Here is a 19,655-nt window from a genome sequence, read left to right as displayed (position 1 = left end):
TGAGAGAGCAGTGAGAAGAGAGAGAGAGCAGAGAGAAATAGAGAGAAGAGAGAGAGCAGAGAACAGAGAGAAGAGAGAGCAGAGAAAGCAGAGGGAGAGAGAGAGCAGAGAGAAGAGAGAGAGCAGAGAGCAGAGAGAAAAGAGAGCAGAGAAAGCAGAGGGAGAGAGAGAGAGCAGAGAGAACAGAGAGAAGAGAGAGCAGAGAACAGAGAAAGAGAGAGCAGAGAAAGCAGAGGGAGAGCAGAGAGAGAACAGAGAGAAGAGAAAGAGCAGAGAACAGAGAGCAGAGAACAGAGAGAGAGCAGACAGAGCAGAGGGAGAGAGAGCAGAGGAGAGAGAGAGCAGAAAGGGAGAGAGCAGAGAACAGAGAGAGCAGAGAGAAGAGAGAGACAGCAGATAATGAGAGCAGAAAGAGAGAGAGCAGAGAGAGAGCAGGGAAAAGCAAGAGAGCAAATAGAGAAGGGCAGAGGGCAGAGGGAGAGAGAAGAGAGCAGAGAGCAGAGGGAGAGAAGAAGAGACCAGATAGGGAGAGCAGAGAGAGCAGAGTGAGCAGAGAGAGGAGAGAACAGAGATAGAGCAGAGAGAGAGCAAGCAGAGAGCAGGCTGAGAGAGCAGCGAGAGAAGAGAGAGAGCAGAGACAGCAGAGAGAGCGAGCAGAGAGAGAGAGAGAAGAGAGGGCAGAGAGGGCAGAGAAAGAGAGAGCAGAGGAAGAGCAGAGAGCAGAGAGAGCAGATAAAATAGAGAGCAGCAGAGCAGAGAGTCAAAGAGAGCAGAGGAGCAGAGGGAGGGAGAGAGAGCAGAGAACAGAGAGATAGCAGAGAGCAGATAGAGCAAATGGAGGAAGAGCAGAGAGAGCAGAGAACAGAGAGAAGAAGAGAGATAGCAGAGGGAGAGAGGAGCAGAGAACAGAGAGCAGAGGCAGAAGGCACAGAGAGCGCAGAGAGAGAAAGAGAGAGCATATAGCAGAGAGAGCAGAGGGAGAGAGCAGAGAATGAATAGCAGAGAGCACAGAGAGCAGAAAGAGCAGCAGAGAGCAGGCAGAGAACAGAGAGTGCAGAGTGAGCAGAAAGAGGCATGGAAGAGAGCAGAGAGAGCAGAAAAAGAGAGAGCAGAGCAGAGCAGAGAGCAGAGAACAGAGAGAAAAAGTGATAGAACAGAGAGGGAGAGAGAGCTGAGAGCAGAGAGACAGATCAGGGAGAGCAGGGAGAGGGAGAAAGCATAGAGGAGCAGAAGATCAGAGAAGTGAGAGAGCAGAGAGGCGAGAGAGAAAGCAGAGGGAGAGAGCAGAGGGCAGAGGAGAACAGAGGGGCAGAGAGAGGGGCAGAGAGGGAGATAGCAGAGGGCAGAGAGAGAGCAGAGAGGGCAGAGAGAGAGAACAGAGAGCTGAGAGCAGAGAGACAGATCCAGGGAGGCAGGGCAGAGAGAGCAGAGAGAGCAGAAGAGAGAGCAGAGAGATCAGAGGAAGTGAAGAGCAGAGAACATAGAAAGAGAGCAGAGAGAGGGAGCAGAGAGCAGGCTGAAAGCAAAGAGAGAAACAGAGAGAGCAGACAGAGCAGACAGAGTGCAGAGAAAGAATGAGAGAAGAGACAGAGCAGAGTGCAGATAAAAGAGTGAGAGGACAGAGACAGAGTGTGAAAAGAGCAGAGAAACAGAGAGCAGAGAGAGCAGAGAGACATAGTGACCCTCAATCACAACACTCTGTTGCTATAGTGAACCTGCATCACAACACTCTGTTGCTATAGTGACCCTGCATCACAACACTGTTGCTATAGTGACCCTGCATCACAACACTGTTGCTATAGTGACCCTGCATCACAACACTCTGTTGCTATAGTAACCATGCATCACAACACTCTGTTGTACTAATTGTACAATTTGTTTAATTCTATTCCACATATTTAATTGTTTTGAATTTCATTTCATATTTGTTTCATGTTTCAACCAGTCGCAGGTTAACGTCAACCTGACAGAGGAACGTAAAATCAATAAACAAACTGTTTTCACAAGTAACAAGCCTTTTTCTTGTTTCAAGTATGTTTTATTATGAAAAGTACAATATATCCTTGTACAACTATGGAGCGTATGTCCATATATAATTGTATATAATTTGTCAGGACCCGGTTTCGAACCTGGGTCTCCGGAGTGAGAAACAGTCACTAAACCAACTGAGCCACGAATAGTCAGCAGAACCCAGAAGATGAGGCAGACACAGCAGTACTTTGGACGGTGTATTTAATAAAGAAAAATCCTTAAATACAAAAAAAATGGCAAATCCAAAAGGTGGTAGGAAAAGCACAAAAAGGCCTCAAAAGAAACTCACAAAAAATAAACAAAAACAAAAAACAGAATACCACAAGAGCGTCACCCGGAATCGACAAGAGTACAGAACACTAGGGCAGGGTGCTAACATACAAACACAGAGCACAGAACTGAGGGAAACTAAGGGTTTAAATACAATTAGAGGGAAACGAGGCACAGGTGCAAATAATTAATGGGGATCAAGGGAAAAACATAAGGACAAAAAGCACAATGGGGGCATCTACTGACCAAAACCCGGAACAACCCTGGCCAAATCCTGACATAATTGTACAATTTGTTATTCAACATAAAATACATGTTATTGTAAGAGGTCCTGGGTCAAGGTCACAATTTTAGGAAGAAGAGTGTGTGTTTGTCCAGTGTGTGTGTGTGTGTGTGTGTGTTTTTGTCCAGTATGTGTGTGTGTGTTTGTGAGTCCAGTGTGTGTGTTTGTCCAGCATGTGTGTGTTTGTCCAGTGTGTGTGTGTGTGTGTGTGTGTTCAGTGTGTGTGTGTGTCAAGTGTGTGTGTGTGTGTTCAGTGTGTGTGTGTGTGTGTGTGTGTGTGTGTGTTCAGTGTGTGTGTGTGTTCAGTGTGTGTGTGTGTTCAGTGTGTGTGTGTGTGTCTAGTGTGTGTGTGTTTGTGTCCAGTGTGTGTGTGTGTGTCTAGTGTGTGTGTGTGTGTTCAGTGTGTGTGTGTGTGTGTGTGTTCTGTGTGTGTGTCCAGTGTCTGTGTGTGTTCAGTGTGTGTGTGTGTGTGTCTAATGTGTGTGTGTGTCTAGTGTGTGTGTGTGTGTGTGTTGTGTTCAGTGTGTGTGTGTGTGTGTGTCCAATTGTGTGTGTGTGTGTGTCTTTGCCCAGTGTGTGTGTGTGTGTGTGTGTGTGTGTTCAGTGTGTGTGTGTGTTTGTGTCCAGTGTGTGTGTGTGTGTCTAGCGTGTGTGTGTGTTCAGTGTTTGTGTGTCTGTGTTTGTGTGCTTGTCCAGTGTGTGTGTGTGTGTGTGTGTGTGTGTGTCTAGCATGTGTGTCTTTGCCCAGTGTGTGTATGTTCAGTGTGTGTGTTTGTGTCCAGTGTGTGTGTGTGTGTCCAATTGTGTGTGTGTGTGTCGTTGCCCAGTGTGTGTGTGTTCAGTGTGTGTGTGTGTTTGTGTCCAGTGTGTGTGTGTGTGTTCAGTGTGTGTGTGTGTTTGTGTCCAGTGTGTGTGTGTATGTGTCTAGCGTGTGTGTGTGTTCAGTGTGTGTGTGTCTGTGTTTGTGTGCTTGTCCAGTGTGTGTGTGTGTGTGTGTCTAGCATGTGTGTCTTTGCCAGTGTGTGTGTGTTCAGTGTGTGTGTGTGTTTGTCCAGTGTGTGTGTGTGTTCAGTGTGTGTGTTCAGTGTGTTTGTCCAGTGTGTGTGTGTGTCCAATTGTGTGTGTGTGTGTGTGTGTGTGTCTTTGCCCAGTGTGTGTGTGTTCAGTGTGTATGTGTCTGTCAGTGTGTGTGTGTGTGTCTGTCCAGTGTGTGTGTGTCTGTCCAGTGTGTTTGTGTGTCTGTCCAGTGTGTTTGTGTGTGTCTAGTGTGTGTGTTTGTGTGTTTGTCCAGTGTGTGTGTGTGTGTGTGTTTGTCCAGTGTGTGTGTGTGTGTGTCCAATTGTGTGTGTGTGTCTTTGCCCATTGTGTGTGTGTTCAGTGTGTGTGTGTTCAGTGTGTGTCATGTCCAGTGTGTGTGTCTGTCCAGTGTGTGTGTGTTTGTCCAGCGTGTGTGTGTGAAATGTGAGTGTGCGTACCAGTGTGTGTGTGTTTCCAGTGTGTTTATCATAAAGTGTCCAGTGTGTGTGTGTGTTCAGGGTGTGTGTGTCGGTCAGTGTGTGTGTGTGTCAGTGTGTGTTCAGTGTGTATAAATGTGTGTCTCTGAGAGTCCTGTGTTCAGTGTGTGATGTTTATGAGTGAGTCCAGTGTGTGTGTGTGTGTGTGTGAGTCCAGTGTGTGTGTGTGAGTGCAGTGTGTGTGTGAGTCCAATGTGTGTGTGTGTGTGTGTGTGTGTGTGTGTGTGTGTGTGTGAGTCACAGTGTGTGTGTGTGAGTCATTGTGTTTGTGCCAAGTGTGTGTGTGTGTGTGTGTCTGTGTGAGTCCAGTGTGTGTTCAAAGCTTGTGTGTCCAGTGTGTGTGTGTGTGTGTGTCTTTGCCCAGTGTGTGTGTGTGCAACAGTCATTTGCCCAGTGTGTGTGTTTGTCCAGTGTGTGTGTGTGCAATGTGAGTGTAAAACGTCCAGTGTATGTGTGTTTTCAGTGTGTGTTTAACTGTGTGTGACAGGTGTGTGTACCAACGGTCCAGTGTGTGTGTGTGTGTGTGAGTCCAGTGTGTGTTCAGGGTGTGTGAGTCCAGTGTGTGTGTGTGAGTCCAGTGTGTGTGTGTGTGTCCAGTGTGTGGGTGTGTGTGAGTCCAGTGTGTGTGTGTGTGTGTGTAGTCCAGTGTGTGTGTGTGTGTTCGTGAGTCCAGTGTGTGTGTGTGTTTTTGTCCAGTATGTGTGTGTGTGTTCGTGAGTCCAGTGTGTGTATGTGTGTGTCAGGTTATTATTTCAGGGACACTGGAAGTCATCCCAAACCCCAAACCCTGGATAGAGGGGTTCAGTGAATGTGGAGGTGAATGTGATCAGGTGGGTCAGTGTGTCAGAGGAGGCTCTATAGAAGGACAGAGTGCCGGCTGGCCAGTCCAGATACACTCCTACTCTGTGGGGGCTGGAGGAGGGTGACGTCATGGTAGTGGGATTAGTATTGTGACAGGCAGAGTAACTGTTGTCAGAGCAGAACAGACTCCAGGACTTGTCATTGTATCCAAGACAACAGTCATTACCCTCTCCTCTCCTGCTGATTCCTTTATATGTCACTCCTATAACAGCCCCCTCCCACTCCACTCTACCTCCCAGTAACAGCGCCCAGTCAGACCCTCTCTACACAGCACCTGTTCCCAGTCCTCAAATCTCTCTGGGTGATCAGGATACGGATGCTCCTCTGTCCTACATGTCACCTTTCTGTTCTCCTCAGACAGAGAGAGGTGTCTGTCTACTGTGTTTGGGTCCAGCGTGAGATCACAGACATCTGATGGATGAAACCAGACACAATATTAGAAATCATCATCATTCACATTAGAATGTTAACTCACTTTCCACTAATTCATTTAATGTAGATGTTTCTAGGTGTCAAAAGGAGAAGTTAGGTAACTTGAGACTTGTTGAATGATCATATGTTATACTGTATGGTAATATAAAACACACTTATTCACATTAATTACACACACACACACACACACACACACACTGACTCACACACACACACACTGTACTCACACACACACAGCCTGAACACACACACACACACACAGTCAAATCAACTCTTTGTAAACGTTGGTGTCCCTGATTTCTGCTTCTGTAGAACTACAGCTGATATTTAATATGACCAAGTCAGTAATGATGGTGGCCTTTGACTTAACTTGAATTGAGACTTATTCTTAGTCATATTCTTCACAGCAGTCAACACTCACATTTTCTAAGTCCAGGTTTCATTGTGTTCTCTCCACCATGTTCCACACTGTAGCGGTAAGCAGAAGAACAGACAGTCATTGAGGGATACACCTGAACACACACACACACACACACACACACACACACACACACACACACACACACACACACACACACACACACACACACACACACACACACACACACACACACACACACACACAAACTGGACACACACACACACATGCAGGTCAAGCGTTGGTAAGAATGTTTGTCTGTGTGTGTTGTTGGGGAATTAGTTGGGTAACATAGATGAGATGTTTTATTTTCATTATTGCTTGTTACTTCTCATCAGAATGTCTATTTTTGGATAATGCTGTTGCAGTTATCTGTTCTCTGGGATAAGTTACTTGGGCCGCTGGGAGGGGTCAAGCTTGTCTTCATAGGTAAACATATCTTTTAAACCAATTATCTCTTGGCTCCACAATGTCTGTGTGCCAGTCACTGTGTCTCTGTGATCTTGCCAAGGAGGGGTGTATTTGATATCTGCCTGTTGATAGGTTTTGTTTTATGGTCCTGAGAGCGACAAAATAACTTAGCTTAGGAGACAAAGCTGAACATAATTTATGGCCAATGCTGCCTGGCTATGTGTGTCTTTGCTATAAAGGATCTCAGTTGCAATGTGTAAGGACTCTCAGAGAATTCATTTATAGACACTGAACTGATCTGAGAGTCACAGGGTTGCGATGGATATATATCTATATCATATAATTAAAGATGGACTTTATGATAACTCTGACTTGTGGTGGTTTGCTCTCAGGATTTGGTAAATAGAGAACATTTCCACTACAGTGTTCAGTGTGTGTGTCCAGTGTGTATGATGTGTACAGTGTCTTCATCCTGTGTGTATGATGTGTGGTGTGTGTGTGTCCTGTGTGTGTATCCAGTGTGTATGTGTGTGTGTGTTTCACACACACATTGACACACACACACACACACACACACATTCAGCATATAACTTTGTCCAAGTGGTGGTAATAATGTTTGTCTTAACCAGCCTGATAAGTGAAACATGTCTGATATGAACATTGACATAAACCCTCTACATACTTGAGTTTCTCCAGTCTGCAGTGTGGATCCTCCAGTCCAGCAGAGAGCAGTCTGACTCCTGAGTCTCCTGGGTGATTGTAGCTCAGGTCCAGCTCTCTCAGGTGTGAGGGGTTTGACCTCAGAGCTGAGACCAGAGAAGCACAGCCTTCCTCTGTGACTAGACAGCCTGACAGCCTGCAAAGAGTCAAATCATATTAAAATCACACTGATATTCTTTGGTGATGAAAATAGTGGCAGTATATTTTTCAACATATTCAGATACATCAGTGTCCTGAAACCTGCCATATCTATTCATAAATTAATGTATCATCATTAAAAATGTCATTATTATAAATTATCATAATATTACTTGTAGAGAGACAAATGTATAGTACAAATATTATAGTAGACTGTCAGACCAGTTTAAAAAAGCAGTATCAGTCAGAAGACAGACAGTGAGGTATCAGATTTAGATTGTATTGAGTATACAGTCCACACCATATCTATTTAGACAGTGAGGTATCAGATTTAGATTGTATTGAGTATACAGTCACACCATATCTATTTAGACAGTGAGGTATCAGATTTAGATTGTATTGAGTATACAGTCCACACCATATCTATTTAGACAGTGAGGAATCAGATTTAGATTGTATTGAGTATACAGTCACACCATATCTATTTAGACAGTGAGGAATCAGATTTAGATTGTATTGAGTTTCACATCATATCTATTTAGACAGTGAGGTATCAGATTTAGATTGTATATATACACCATATCTATTTAGACAGTGAGGTATCAGATTTAGATTGTATTGAGTATACAGTCCACACCATGACAGTGAGGTATCAGATTTAGATTGTATTGAGTATACAGTCCACAACATATCTATTTAGACAGTGAGGTATCAGATTTATCAGTCCAAACCCTGATCTGTTTCACCTGTCCAGGGATATACACCATACCTATTATTATATCCCTGTGTATATATCCTGGTGTATATATCCCTGGTGTATACATCCCTGGTGTATATATCCCTGTGTTTCCCTGGTGTATATATCCCTGGTGTATATATCCCTGGTGTTATATCCCTGGTGTATATATCCATGTGTTTCCCTGGTGTATATATCCCTGGTGTATATATCCCTGGTGTATATATCCCTGGTGTATATATCCCTGGTGTATATATCCCTGGTGTATACATCCCTGGTGTATATATCCCTGTGTTTCCCTGTATATATCCCTGGTGTATATATCCCCGGTGTATATATCCCTGGTGTATATATCCCTGGTGTATATATCCCTGTATATATCCCTGGTGTATATATCCCTGGTGTATATATCCCTGGTGTATATATCCCCGGTGTATATATCCCTGGTGTATATATATCCCTGGTGTATATATCCCTGTGTTTCCCTGGTGTATATATCCCTGGTGTATATATCCCTGGTGTATATATCCCTGGTGTATATATCCCTGGTGTATATATCCCTGGTGTATTTATCCCTGGTGTATATATCCCTGGTGTATATATCCCTGGTGTATATATCCCTGGTGTATATATCCCTGTGTTTCCCTGGTGTATATATCCCCGTGTATATATCCCTGGTGTATATATCCCTGGTGTATATATCCCTGGTTTCCTTTGTATATATCCCTGGTGTATATATCCCTGGTGTATATATCCCTGTGTTATCCCTGGTGTATATATCCCTGGTGTATATATCCCTGGTGTATATATCCCTGTGTATATCCCTGGTGTATATATCCCTGGTGTATATATCCCCGGTGTATATATCCCTGGTGTATTTATCCCTGGTGTATTTATCCCCGGTGTATTTATCCCGGTGTATATATCCCTGTGTTTCCTGGTGTATATATCCCCGGTGTATATATCCCTGGTGTATATATCCCTGGTGTATATATCCCTGGTGTATATATCCCTGGTGTTTATATCCCTGGTGTTTATATCCCTGTGTTCCCTGGTGTATATATCCCTGGTGTATATCCCCTGGTGTATCCCTGGTGTATATATCCCTGGTGTTTATATCCCTGGTGTTTATATCCCTGTGTTCCCCTGGTATATATCCCTGGTGTATATATCCCTGGTGTATATATCCCTGGTGTATATATCCCTGGTGTATATATCCCTGGTGTATATATCCCTGGTGTATATATCCCTGGTGTATATATCCCTGGTGTATATATCCCTGTGTTTCCCTGGTGTATATATCCCTGGTGTATATATCCCTGTGTTCCCCTGTGTATATATCCCTGGTGTATATATCCCTGGTGTATATATCCCGGTGTATATATCCCTGTGTATATATCCCTGTGTTTCCCTGGTCTATATATCCCTGGTGTATATATCCCTGTGTTATATCCCCTGATGTATATATCCCTGATGTATATATCCCTGATGTATATATCCCTGTGTATATATCCCTGTGTTTCCCTGGTGTATATATCCCTGTGTTTCCCTGGTGTATATATCCCTGGTGTATATATCCCTGGTGTATATATATATCCCTGTGTTTCCTTGGTGTATATATCCCTGGTGTATATATCCCTGGTGTATATATCCCTGGTGTATATATATCCCTGGTGTATATATCCATGGTGTATATATCCCTGGTGTATATATCCCTGTGTATATATCCCTTTGTATATATATCCCTGGTGTATATATCCCTGTGTTTCCCTGGTGTATATATCCCTGGTGTATATATCCCTGGTGTATATATCCCTGGTGTATACATCCCTGTGTTTCCCTGGTCTATATATCCCTGGTCTATATATCCCTGGTGTATATATCCCTGGTGTATATATCCCTGTGTTTCCCTGGTCTATATATCCCTGGTGTATATATCCCTGGTGTATATATCCCTGGTGTATATATCCCTGTGTTTCCCTGGTCTATATATCCCTGGTCTATATATCCCTGGTGTATATATCCCTGGTGTATTTATCCCTGGTGTATATATCCCTGGTGTATATATCCCTGGTGTATATATCCCTGGTGTTTCCCTGGTATATATCCCTGGTGTATATATCCCTGGTGTATATATCCCTGGTGTATATATCCCTGGTGTATATATCCCTGTGTTTCCCTGGTGTATATATCCCCGTGTTATATCCCGGTGTATATATCCCCGGTGTATATATCCCTGGTGTGTATATATCCCCGTGTTTATCCCCGGTGTATATATCCCCGGTGTATATATCCCTGGTGTTATATCCCCGGTGTATATATCCCTGGTGTATATATCCCTGGTGTATATATCCCTGGTGTATATATCCCTGTGTTTCCCTGGTGTATATATCCCTGTTTCCCGGTGTATATATCCCTGGTGTATATATCCCTGGTGTATATATCCCTGGTGTATATATCCCTGGTGTATATATCCCTGGTGTATATATCCCTGTGTTTCCCTGGTGTATATATCCCTGGTGTATATATCCCTGTGTATCCCTGGTGTATATATCCCTGGTGTATATATCCCTGTGTTTCTGGTGTTCCCTGGTGTATATATCCCTGGTGTATATATCCCTGGTGTATATATCCCTGTGTTTCCCTGGTGTATATATCCCTGGTGTATATATCCCTGGTGTATATATCCCTGGTGTATATATCCCTGTGTTTCCCTGGTGTATATATCCCTGGTGTATATATATCCCTGGTGTATATATATCCCTGGTGTATATATCCCTGTGTTTCCCTGGTGTATATATCCCTGGTGTATATATCCCTGGTGCATATCCCCTGGTGTTATATCCCTGGTGTATATATCCCTGTGTTTTATCCCTGGTGCATATATCCCTGGTGTATATATCCCTGGTGTATATCCCTGGTATATATCCCTGGTGTATATATCCCTGGTGTATATATCCTGTGTATATATCCCCGGTGTATATATCCCCGTGTTTCCCTGGTGTATATATCCCCGGTTTCCCTGGTATATATCCCCGGTGTATATATCCCCGGTGTATATATATCCCCGTGTTTCCCTGGTGTATATATCCCTGGTGCATATATCCCTGGTGTATATATCCCTGGTGTATATATCCCCGGTGTATATATCCCCGGTGTATATATCCCTGGTGTATTTATCCCTGGTGTATATATCCCCGGTGTATATATCCCTGTGTTTCCCTGGTGTATATATCCCTGGTGTATATATCCCTGGTGTATATATCCCTGGTGTATATATCCCTGTGTTTCCCTGGTGTATATATCCCTGGTGTATATATCCCTGGTGTATATATCCCTGGTGTATATATCCCTGTGTTTCCCCGGTGTATATATCCCTGGTGTATATATCCCTGGTGTATATATATCCCTGGTGTATATATCCCTGTGTTTCCCTGGTGTATATATCCCTGGTGTATATATCCCTGGTCTATATATCCCTGGTGTATATATCCCTGGTGTATTTATCCCTGGTGTATTTATCCCTGGTGTATATATCCCTGGTGTATATATCCCTGTGTTTCCCTGGTCTATATATCCCTGGTCTATATATCCCTGGTGTATATATCCCTGGTGTATTTATCCCTGGTGTATTTATCCCTGGTGTATATGTCCCTTGTGTATATATCCCTGGTGTATATATCCCTGGTGTATATATCCCTGTGTTTCCCTGGTGTATATATCCCTGGTGTATATATCCCTGTGTTTCCCTGGTGTATATATCCCTGGTGTATATATCCCTGGTGTATATATCCCTGGTGTATATATCCCTGGTGTATATATCCCTGGTGTATATATCCCTGTGTTTCCCTGGTCTATATATCCCTGGTGTATATGTCCCTGGTGTATATATCCCTGGTGTATATATCCCTGATGTATATATCCCCGTGTTTCCCTGGTGTATATATCTGGTGTATATATCCTGGTGTATATATCCCTTGTGTATATATCCCTGTGTTTCCCTGGTGTATATCCCTGGTGTATATATCCTGGTGTATTTATCCCTGGTGTATATATCCCCGGTGTATCCCTGGTGTATATATCCCTGTGTTCCCTGGTGTATTTATCCCTGTGTTTTCTGTTTCTCTGTACCAGTTTGTCTTGTATGTTTATCATGTCAACCAGTGTTTTTCTTTCCTGCTTCTATTTGTTCCTCCCGGTTTTTGTTTTCCTTGCCTGTTTTCTGGACTGCCTGAAATCCTCTAGTCTGCCTGACCATTCTGCCTGTCCTGACCATTCTGCCTGTCCTGACCTGCCTCCTTCTGCCTGACCATTCTGCCTGTCCTGACCTCTAGCCTGCCTGACCATTCTGCCTGTCCTGACCTCTCGTCTGCCTTACCATTCTGCCTGTCCTGACCTCTCTTCTGCCTGACCATTCTGCCTGTCCTGACCTCTCCTGCCTGTCCTGACCATTCTGCCTGTCCTGACCTCTAGTCTGCCTTACCATTCTGCCTGTCCTGAACTCTTCTGCCTGACCATTCTGCCTGTCCTGACCTCTCTTCTGCCTGACCATTCTGCCTGTCCTGACCTCTAGTCTGCCTGACCATTCTGCCTGTCCTGAACTCTTCTGCCTGCCTGTCCTGACCTCTCGTCTGCCTGACCATTCTGCCTGCCTGACCTCTCGTCTGCCTGACCATTCTGCCTGTCCTGACCTCTCGCCTGCCTGACCATTCTGCCTGTCCTGACCTCTCTTCTGCCTGACCATTCTGCCTGTCCTGACCTCTCCTGCCTGTCCTGACCATTCTGCCTGTCCTGACCTCTAGTCTGCCTGACCATTCTGCCTGTCTTGACCTCTGCTTGACCATTCTGCCTGTCCTGAACTCTTCTGCCTGTCCTGACCTCTCGTCTGCCTGACCATTCTGCCTGTCCTGACCTCTCGTCTGCCTGACCATTCTGCCTGTCCTGACCTCTCTTCTGCCTGACCATTCTGCCTGTCCCTGACCTCTCTTCTGCCTGACCATTCTGCCTGTCCTGACCTCTAGTCTGCCTTACCATTCTGCCTGTCCTGACCTCTAGCCTGCCTGACCACTCTGCCTGTCCTGACCTCTCTTCTGCCTGACCATTCTGCCTGTCCTGACCTCTCCTGCCTGTCCTGACCATTCTGCCTGTCCTGACCTCTAGTCTGCCTGACCATTCTGCCTGTCCTGACCTCTCCTGCCTGTCCTGACCAGTCTGCCTGTCCTGACCTCTCGTCTGCCTGACCATTCTGCCTGTCCTGACCTCTAGCCTGCCTGATCACTCTGCCTGTCCTGACCTCTCTTCTGCCTGACCATTCTGCCTATCCTGACCTCTCTCTGTCTTGACCATTCTGCCTGTCCTGACCATTCTGCCTGTCCTGACCTCTAGCCTGCCTGACCAGTCTGCCTGTCCTGACCTCTCTTCTGCCTGACCATTCTGCCTGTCCTGACCTCTAGTCTGCCTTACCATTCTGCCTGTCCTGACCTCTAGCCTGCCTGACCATTCTGCCTGTCCTGACCTCTCTTCTGCCATTCTGCCTGTCCTGACCACTCTGCCTGTCCTGACCTCTCGTCTGCCTGACCACTCTGCCTATCCTGACCTCTCTTCTGCCTGACCACTCTGCCTGTCCTGACCTCTAGCCTGCCTGACCATTCTGCCTGTCCTGACCTCTAGTCTGCCTGACCATTCTGCCTGTCCTGACCTCTAGCCTCTGCCTTACCATTCTGCCTGTCCTGACCTCTAGCCTGTCCTGACCATTCTGCCTGTCCTGACCTCTCTTCTGCCTGACCATTCTGCCTGTCCTGACCTCTCCTGCCTGTCCTGACCATTCTGCCTGTCCTGTCCTGACCTAGTCTGCCTGACCATTCTGCCTGTCTTGACCTCTAGCCTGCCTGACCATTCTGCCTTTCCTGACCTCTAGTCTGTCTGACCAGTCTGCCTGTCCTGACCTCTAGTCTGCCTGACCAGTCTGTCTGTCCTAACCTCTCGTCTGTCCTGACCTCTAGTCTGCCTGTCCTGACCAGTCTGCCTGTCTTGACCTCTAGTCTGCCTGTCCTGTCCAGTCTACCTGTCCTGACCTCTAGTCTGTCTGACCAGTCTGCCTGTCCTGTCCAGTCTGTCTGTCCTGACCTCTAGTCTGTCTGCCACTCTGTGCCTCCTGGACTCTGATCTGGTTATGACCTTTGGCCTGTCCACATCTGCCTCCCGTGCCATCTTCTACAGGAATACTGACCTCAGAGTCTCCAGTTTACAGTGGGGATTCCCCAGTCCAGCAGAGAGCAGCTTCACTCCTGAATCCTTCAGGTCATTGTTACTCAGGTCCAGCTCTCTCAGGTGTGAGGGCTTTGACTCCAGAGCTGAGACCAGAGAAGCACAGTCTTCCTCTGTAACTAGACAGCCTGACAGCCTGCAAAGAGTCAAATCATATTAAAATCACACTGATATTCTTTGGTGGTTAAAATAGTGGCAGTATATTTTTTCAACATATTCACATATATCAGTGTCCTGAAACCTGCCATATCTATTCATAAATGAATGTATCATTATTATAAATGACGAATGATCAAAGTATTTCCTGCAGATGTCACGCCTGACCTTAGTTAACGTTGTTTTCTTTATTATTTTAGTTAGGTCAGGGTGTGACGAGGGCTTGTTTAGTTTTTGTACATCTATGGGTTTGTCTTGTCTAGGTGTTTATATGTCTATGGTTGCCTGGATTGGTTCTCAATCAGAGGCAGCTGTTTATCGTTGTCTCTGATTGGGAACCATATTTCTTGGTTTGTTTGTGGGTTGTTATTCTATGTTTAGTTGCCTGTTCTGCCATATCATTTGTGATAGAAACATTCTTAGGTGGTGAAAATCGTGGCAGTATATGTTTTTTACATTTTCAAATATAAAAAATATATCTGTGTCCTGAAACCTGCCATATCTATTTATAAATGAATGTTTAATTATTAGAAATAACAAATGATCAAAGTATAGCCTGCAGATAGAACAATGAATCGTACAAATATTTGAGTAGACTGACCAGACCAGTTTAAAAAGCAGTATCAGTCAAAAGACAGACAGTGAGGAATCAGATTTAGATTGTATTGAGTATACAGTCCACACCATATCTATTTTGACAGTGAAGCTAACATTGTAAATGTGTCTCTATGCTCCAACATTTTGGATTTCAGATCAAATGTTTCATATAAGGTGACAGTATATAATGTCACCTTATATTTGAGGATATTTTAATACATATCTGTTTCAACGTTTAGAAACATTAAAGCATTTTATGTATCTCGTCCCCCCCATTTGAAGAAGTCATAAGTGTTCTGACACTTAAAGTGTATTAAATTAGTCAAAAGTATATCTGGTCCCAAATTCCTCGAACACAATGACGACATCAAGCCTGTGACGCCTTGACTGAGAAAGATCATGAATGAATCATGAATAATAATGAGTGAGAAAGTTACAGAGGCTACAACAAAACATGCTAACCTCTCACCATTACCAATAACAGAGACTACTGCTACCACCATTACCAATAACAGAGGCTAAAAAACATGATAATCTCTCACCATTACCAATAACAGAGACTACAACAAAACATGCTAACATATCACCATTACCAATAACAGAGGCTACAACAAAACATGCTACCCTCTCACCATTACCAATAACAGAGGCTACAACAAAACATGCTAACCTAATTACCTATCTCACCATTACCTCTCACCATTACCAATAACAGACTACAACAAAATATGATAACCTCTCACCATTACCAATAACAGAGACTACAACAAAACATGCTAACATATCACCATTACCAATAACAGAGGCTACAACAAAACATGCTAACCTCTCACCATTACCAATAACAGAGGCTACAACAACATACTTACTTCTCACCTTTAACCTCAAATAAAAGGTGACATTATGTACTGTCTCCTAATATGACACATAATATCTCAAATCCAAAATGCTGGAGCATTGCACCACATTTAAAACTGTAAGCTTCACTGTCCAAACACATATGGTGTGGACTATGTGTGCCTGGTAAACACAGGATCTGGTGAACAGTTATCACTTGTTGACCAACTACAGGAATACTGACCTCAGAGTCTCCAGTTTACAGTGGGGATTCCCCAGTCCAGCAGAGAGCAGCTTCACTCCTGAATCCTTCAGGTCATTGTTACTCAGGTCCAGCTCTCTCAGGTGTGAGGGGTTTGACCTCAGAGCTGAGACCAGAGAAGCACAGCCTTCCTCTGTGACTAGACAGCCTGACAGCCTGCAAAGAGTCAAATCATTTTAAAATCACACTGCTATTCTTTCGTGGTGAAAAAAGTGGCAGTATATTTTGTCAACATATGGAACCTTCCATATCTATTCGTAAATTAATGTATCATCATTAAAAATGACAAATGATCAAAGTATTGCCTGCAGATAGAAACATGTATAGTACAAATATTACAGTAGACTGACCAGAACAGTTTGAAAAGCAGTATTAGTCAGAAGACAGACAGTGAGGAATCAGATTTAGATTGTATTGAGTATACAGTCCACAACATATCTATTTAGACAGTGAGGTATCAGATTTAGATTGCATTGAGTATACAGTCCACACCATATCTATTTCGACAGTGAGGTATCAGATTTAGATTGTATTGAGTATACAGTCCACACCATATCTATTGACAGTGAAGCTAACATTTTAAATATGGTTCAAACTCCAACATTTTGGATTTGAGATCAAATGTTTCATATGAGGTGACAATATATAATGTCACCTTTAATTTGAGGGTATTTAAATACATATCTGTTTCGCGATTAAAAATTAAAACACTATGTTTCGAGTCTCCCCATTTGAAGAAGACATAAGTAATCTGACAAATTTACTTATTGTGTATTAAAGTAGTCTAACGTTTAGTATTTAGTCGTTTTTTTGGGTTGTGTTTTGAGCAACAATAAAATGGTGGATGATGAGTGGGGTAATTTTCTGTCTAAGAGAGTAGATACCATGTTTCTAAACAATAATGAATTAATCCGGATGATGCCTTGATTAAGAAAATCATGACTGAATCATGAATAATGATGAGTGAGAAAGTTACAGAGGCTACAACAAAGATGCTAACCTCTCACCATTACCAATAACAGAGGCTACAACAAAACATGCTAACCTCTCACCATTACCAATATCAGAGGATACAACAAAACATGCTAACCTCTCACCATTACCAATAACAGAGGCTACAACAAAACATGCTAACCTCTCACCATTACCAATAACAGAGGCTACAACAAAACATGCTAACCTCTCACCATTACCAATAACAGAGGCTACAACAAACATGCTAACCTCTCACCCTAACCAATAACAGAGGATACAACAAAACATGCTAACCTCTCACCATTACCAATAACAGAGGCTACAACAAAACATGCTAACCTCTCACCATTACCAATAACAGAGGCTACAACAAAACATGCTAACCTCTCACCATTACCAATAACAGAGGCTACAACAAAACATGCTAACCTCTCACCATTACCAATAACAGAGGCTACAACAAAACATGCTAACCTCTCACCATTACCAATAACAGAGGCAAACAAAACATGCTAACCTCTCACCATTACCAATAACAGAGGCAACAACAAAACATGCTAACCTCTCACCATTACCAATAACAGAGGCTACAACAAAACATACTAACCTCTCACCATTACCAATAACAGAGGCTACAACAAAACATACTAACCTCTCACCATTACCAATAACAGAGGGGGGATGATCTTTGTGCCTCTGTAACTTTCTCATTCATCATCATTCATGATTCATTCATGTTTATTCATAATCATAGTAGCATCCATATGAATGTAGAAGTGATCAGAAACATCTTCTCTATTCTTACTGACTCCAAAATGACAGGACATTATTCACCATTTAGTTTCTATTCGGAAAAATATAATCTAAAACACATCCAAATCAGAATACTATTATGTTACTGTATAGATTTATTAATATTATTTTAACCTTAGTACTGAATATAATGTGTGTAAATATAATCAAGAATTAGAACAATGACTGTCTGTTTCCTTGGTAGAAATGAATGAACTTGTCGTCAGACTGGATAGAAGCGGTTATCTACACAGGGAGGCCTTGGCCTGGTCATAAATGATCGAAACTGGTGGAGGAACTATACGGCTATTGTTCCGGAGTGGAGGAGGGACAGTTGAAACCTATGACATCATTTTCAGTTTATAACCTGTTGTAAATTGTATCATGGTCAGTACACTCGAGAATAAACACTAGTGCAGTTTATAACCTGTTGTAAATTGTATCATGGTCAGTACTCTCGAAATGAACGCAAGTGCAGTTTATAACCTGTTGTAAATTGTATCATGGTCAGTACTCTGGAGAATAAACACTAGTGCAGTTTATAACCTAAATTGTATCATGGTCAGTACTCTCGTGCAGTGCAGTTTATAACCTGTTGTAAATTGTATCATGGTCAGTACTCTGGAGAATAAACACAAGTGCAGTTTATAACCTGTTGTAAATTGTATCATGGTCAGTACTCTCGAGAATAAACACATAGTGCAGTTTATAACCTGTTGTAAATTGTATCATGGTCAGTACTCTCGAGAATGAACGCAAGTGCAGTTTATAACCTGTTGTAAATTGTATCATGGTCAGTACTCTTTAGAATAAACACTAAGTGCAGTTTATAACCTGTTGTAAATTGTATCATGGTCAGTACTCTCGAGAATAAACACTAGTGCAGTTTATAACCTGTTGTAAATTGTTCATGTAAACCTTTTGCTTTCCTCTTTGTATCATGGCTGTACTCGAGAATAAAACACTAGTGCAGTTTATAACCTGTTGTAAATTGTATCATGGTCAGTACTCTCGAGAATAAACACTAGTGCAGTTTATAACCTGTTGTAAATTGTATCATGGTCAGTACATGGTTGAATAAATACTAGTCAGTATAACTCTGTAAATTGAGAATCTGGAGAATGAACGCTAGTGCAGTTTATAACCTGTTGTAAATTGTATCATGGTCGGTACTCTGAGAATGAACGCTAGTGCAGTTTATAACCTGTTGTAAATTGTATCATGGTCAGTACTCTCGAGAATAAACACTAGTGCAGTTTATAACCTGTTGTAAATTGTATCATGGTGGGTACTCTGGAGAATGAACGCTAGTGCAGTTTATAACCTGTTGTAAATTGTATCATGGTCAGTACTCTCGAGAATAAACACTAGTGCAGTTTATAACTGTTGTAAATGAGAACTTGTTCTCAACTAGCCTTCCTGGTTAAATAAAGGTGAAATAAAAAATACAACAAATTAAAAACAACATGGCTATCTCAAATCCAAAAGTGGAGCATAGCACCACATTTTAAACTGTAAGCTTCACTGTCCAAACATATGGTAAAAACACATGTGGATCTGGTGAACAGTTATCACTTGTTGACCAACTACAGGAATACTGACCTCAGAGTCTCCAGTTTACTGTGGGATTCCCCCAGTCCAGCAGAGAGCAGCTTCCTCCTGAATCCTTCAGGTCGTTGTTACTCAGGTCCAGCTCTCTCAGGTGTGAGGGTTTGACCTCAGAGCTGAGACCAGAGAAGCACAGCCTTTTCTCTGTGACTCCACAGTCTGACAGCCTGACAAAGAGATCATCATGACTTCACAAACACACTGTTAATTTAACACCAGTAGTGTAGATGTACAATGGCAGATGCATTTGGTTTATTCTCTCAAACAACATATAGATTCATCCTCTGTCTTCTAGAATTGTATGGTTATATTGTTATACCAATATGAAAATCAATGCATTTATTCAA

At 43.0% G+C, this 19,655-nt stretch overlaps 1 protein-coding gene across 1 annotated transcript; it reads right to left on the bottom strand.

Annotated features, from left to right (window-relative positions):
* Positions 1 to 5,034: 5,034 nt before the first annotated feature.
* LOC135533807 (NACHT, LRR and PYD domains-containing protein 12-like) lies at positions 5,035 to 19,366 on the bottom strand (the record flags this gene model as incomplete). Its single annotated transcript, XM_064961032.1, has 6 exons — positions 5,035 to 5,370; positions 5,813 to 5,859; positions 6,903 to 7,076; positions 14,044 to 14,217; positions 15,916 to 16,089; positions 19,303 to 19,366. Coding segments are annotated over 6 exons (842 nt in total), but the record flags the coding sequence as incomplete, so codon positions are not given.
* Positions 19,367 to 19,655: the final 289 nt, after the last annotated feature.

Source organism: Oncorhynchus masou, unplaced genomic scaffold (assembly GCF_036934945.1).
Source record: "Oncorhynchus masou masou isolate Uvic2021 unplaced genomic scaffold, UVic_Omas_1.1 unplaced_scaffold_2674, whole genome shotgun sequence".
NCBI lineage: Eukaryota > Metazoa > Chordata > Actinopteri > Salmoniformes > Salmonidae > Oncorhynchus > Oncorhynchus masou.
Note: the sequence above shows the minus strand (reverse complement) of the source record. Positions and strands in the feature narration are given on the sequence as shown.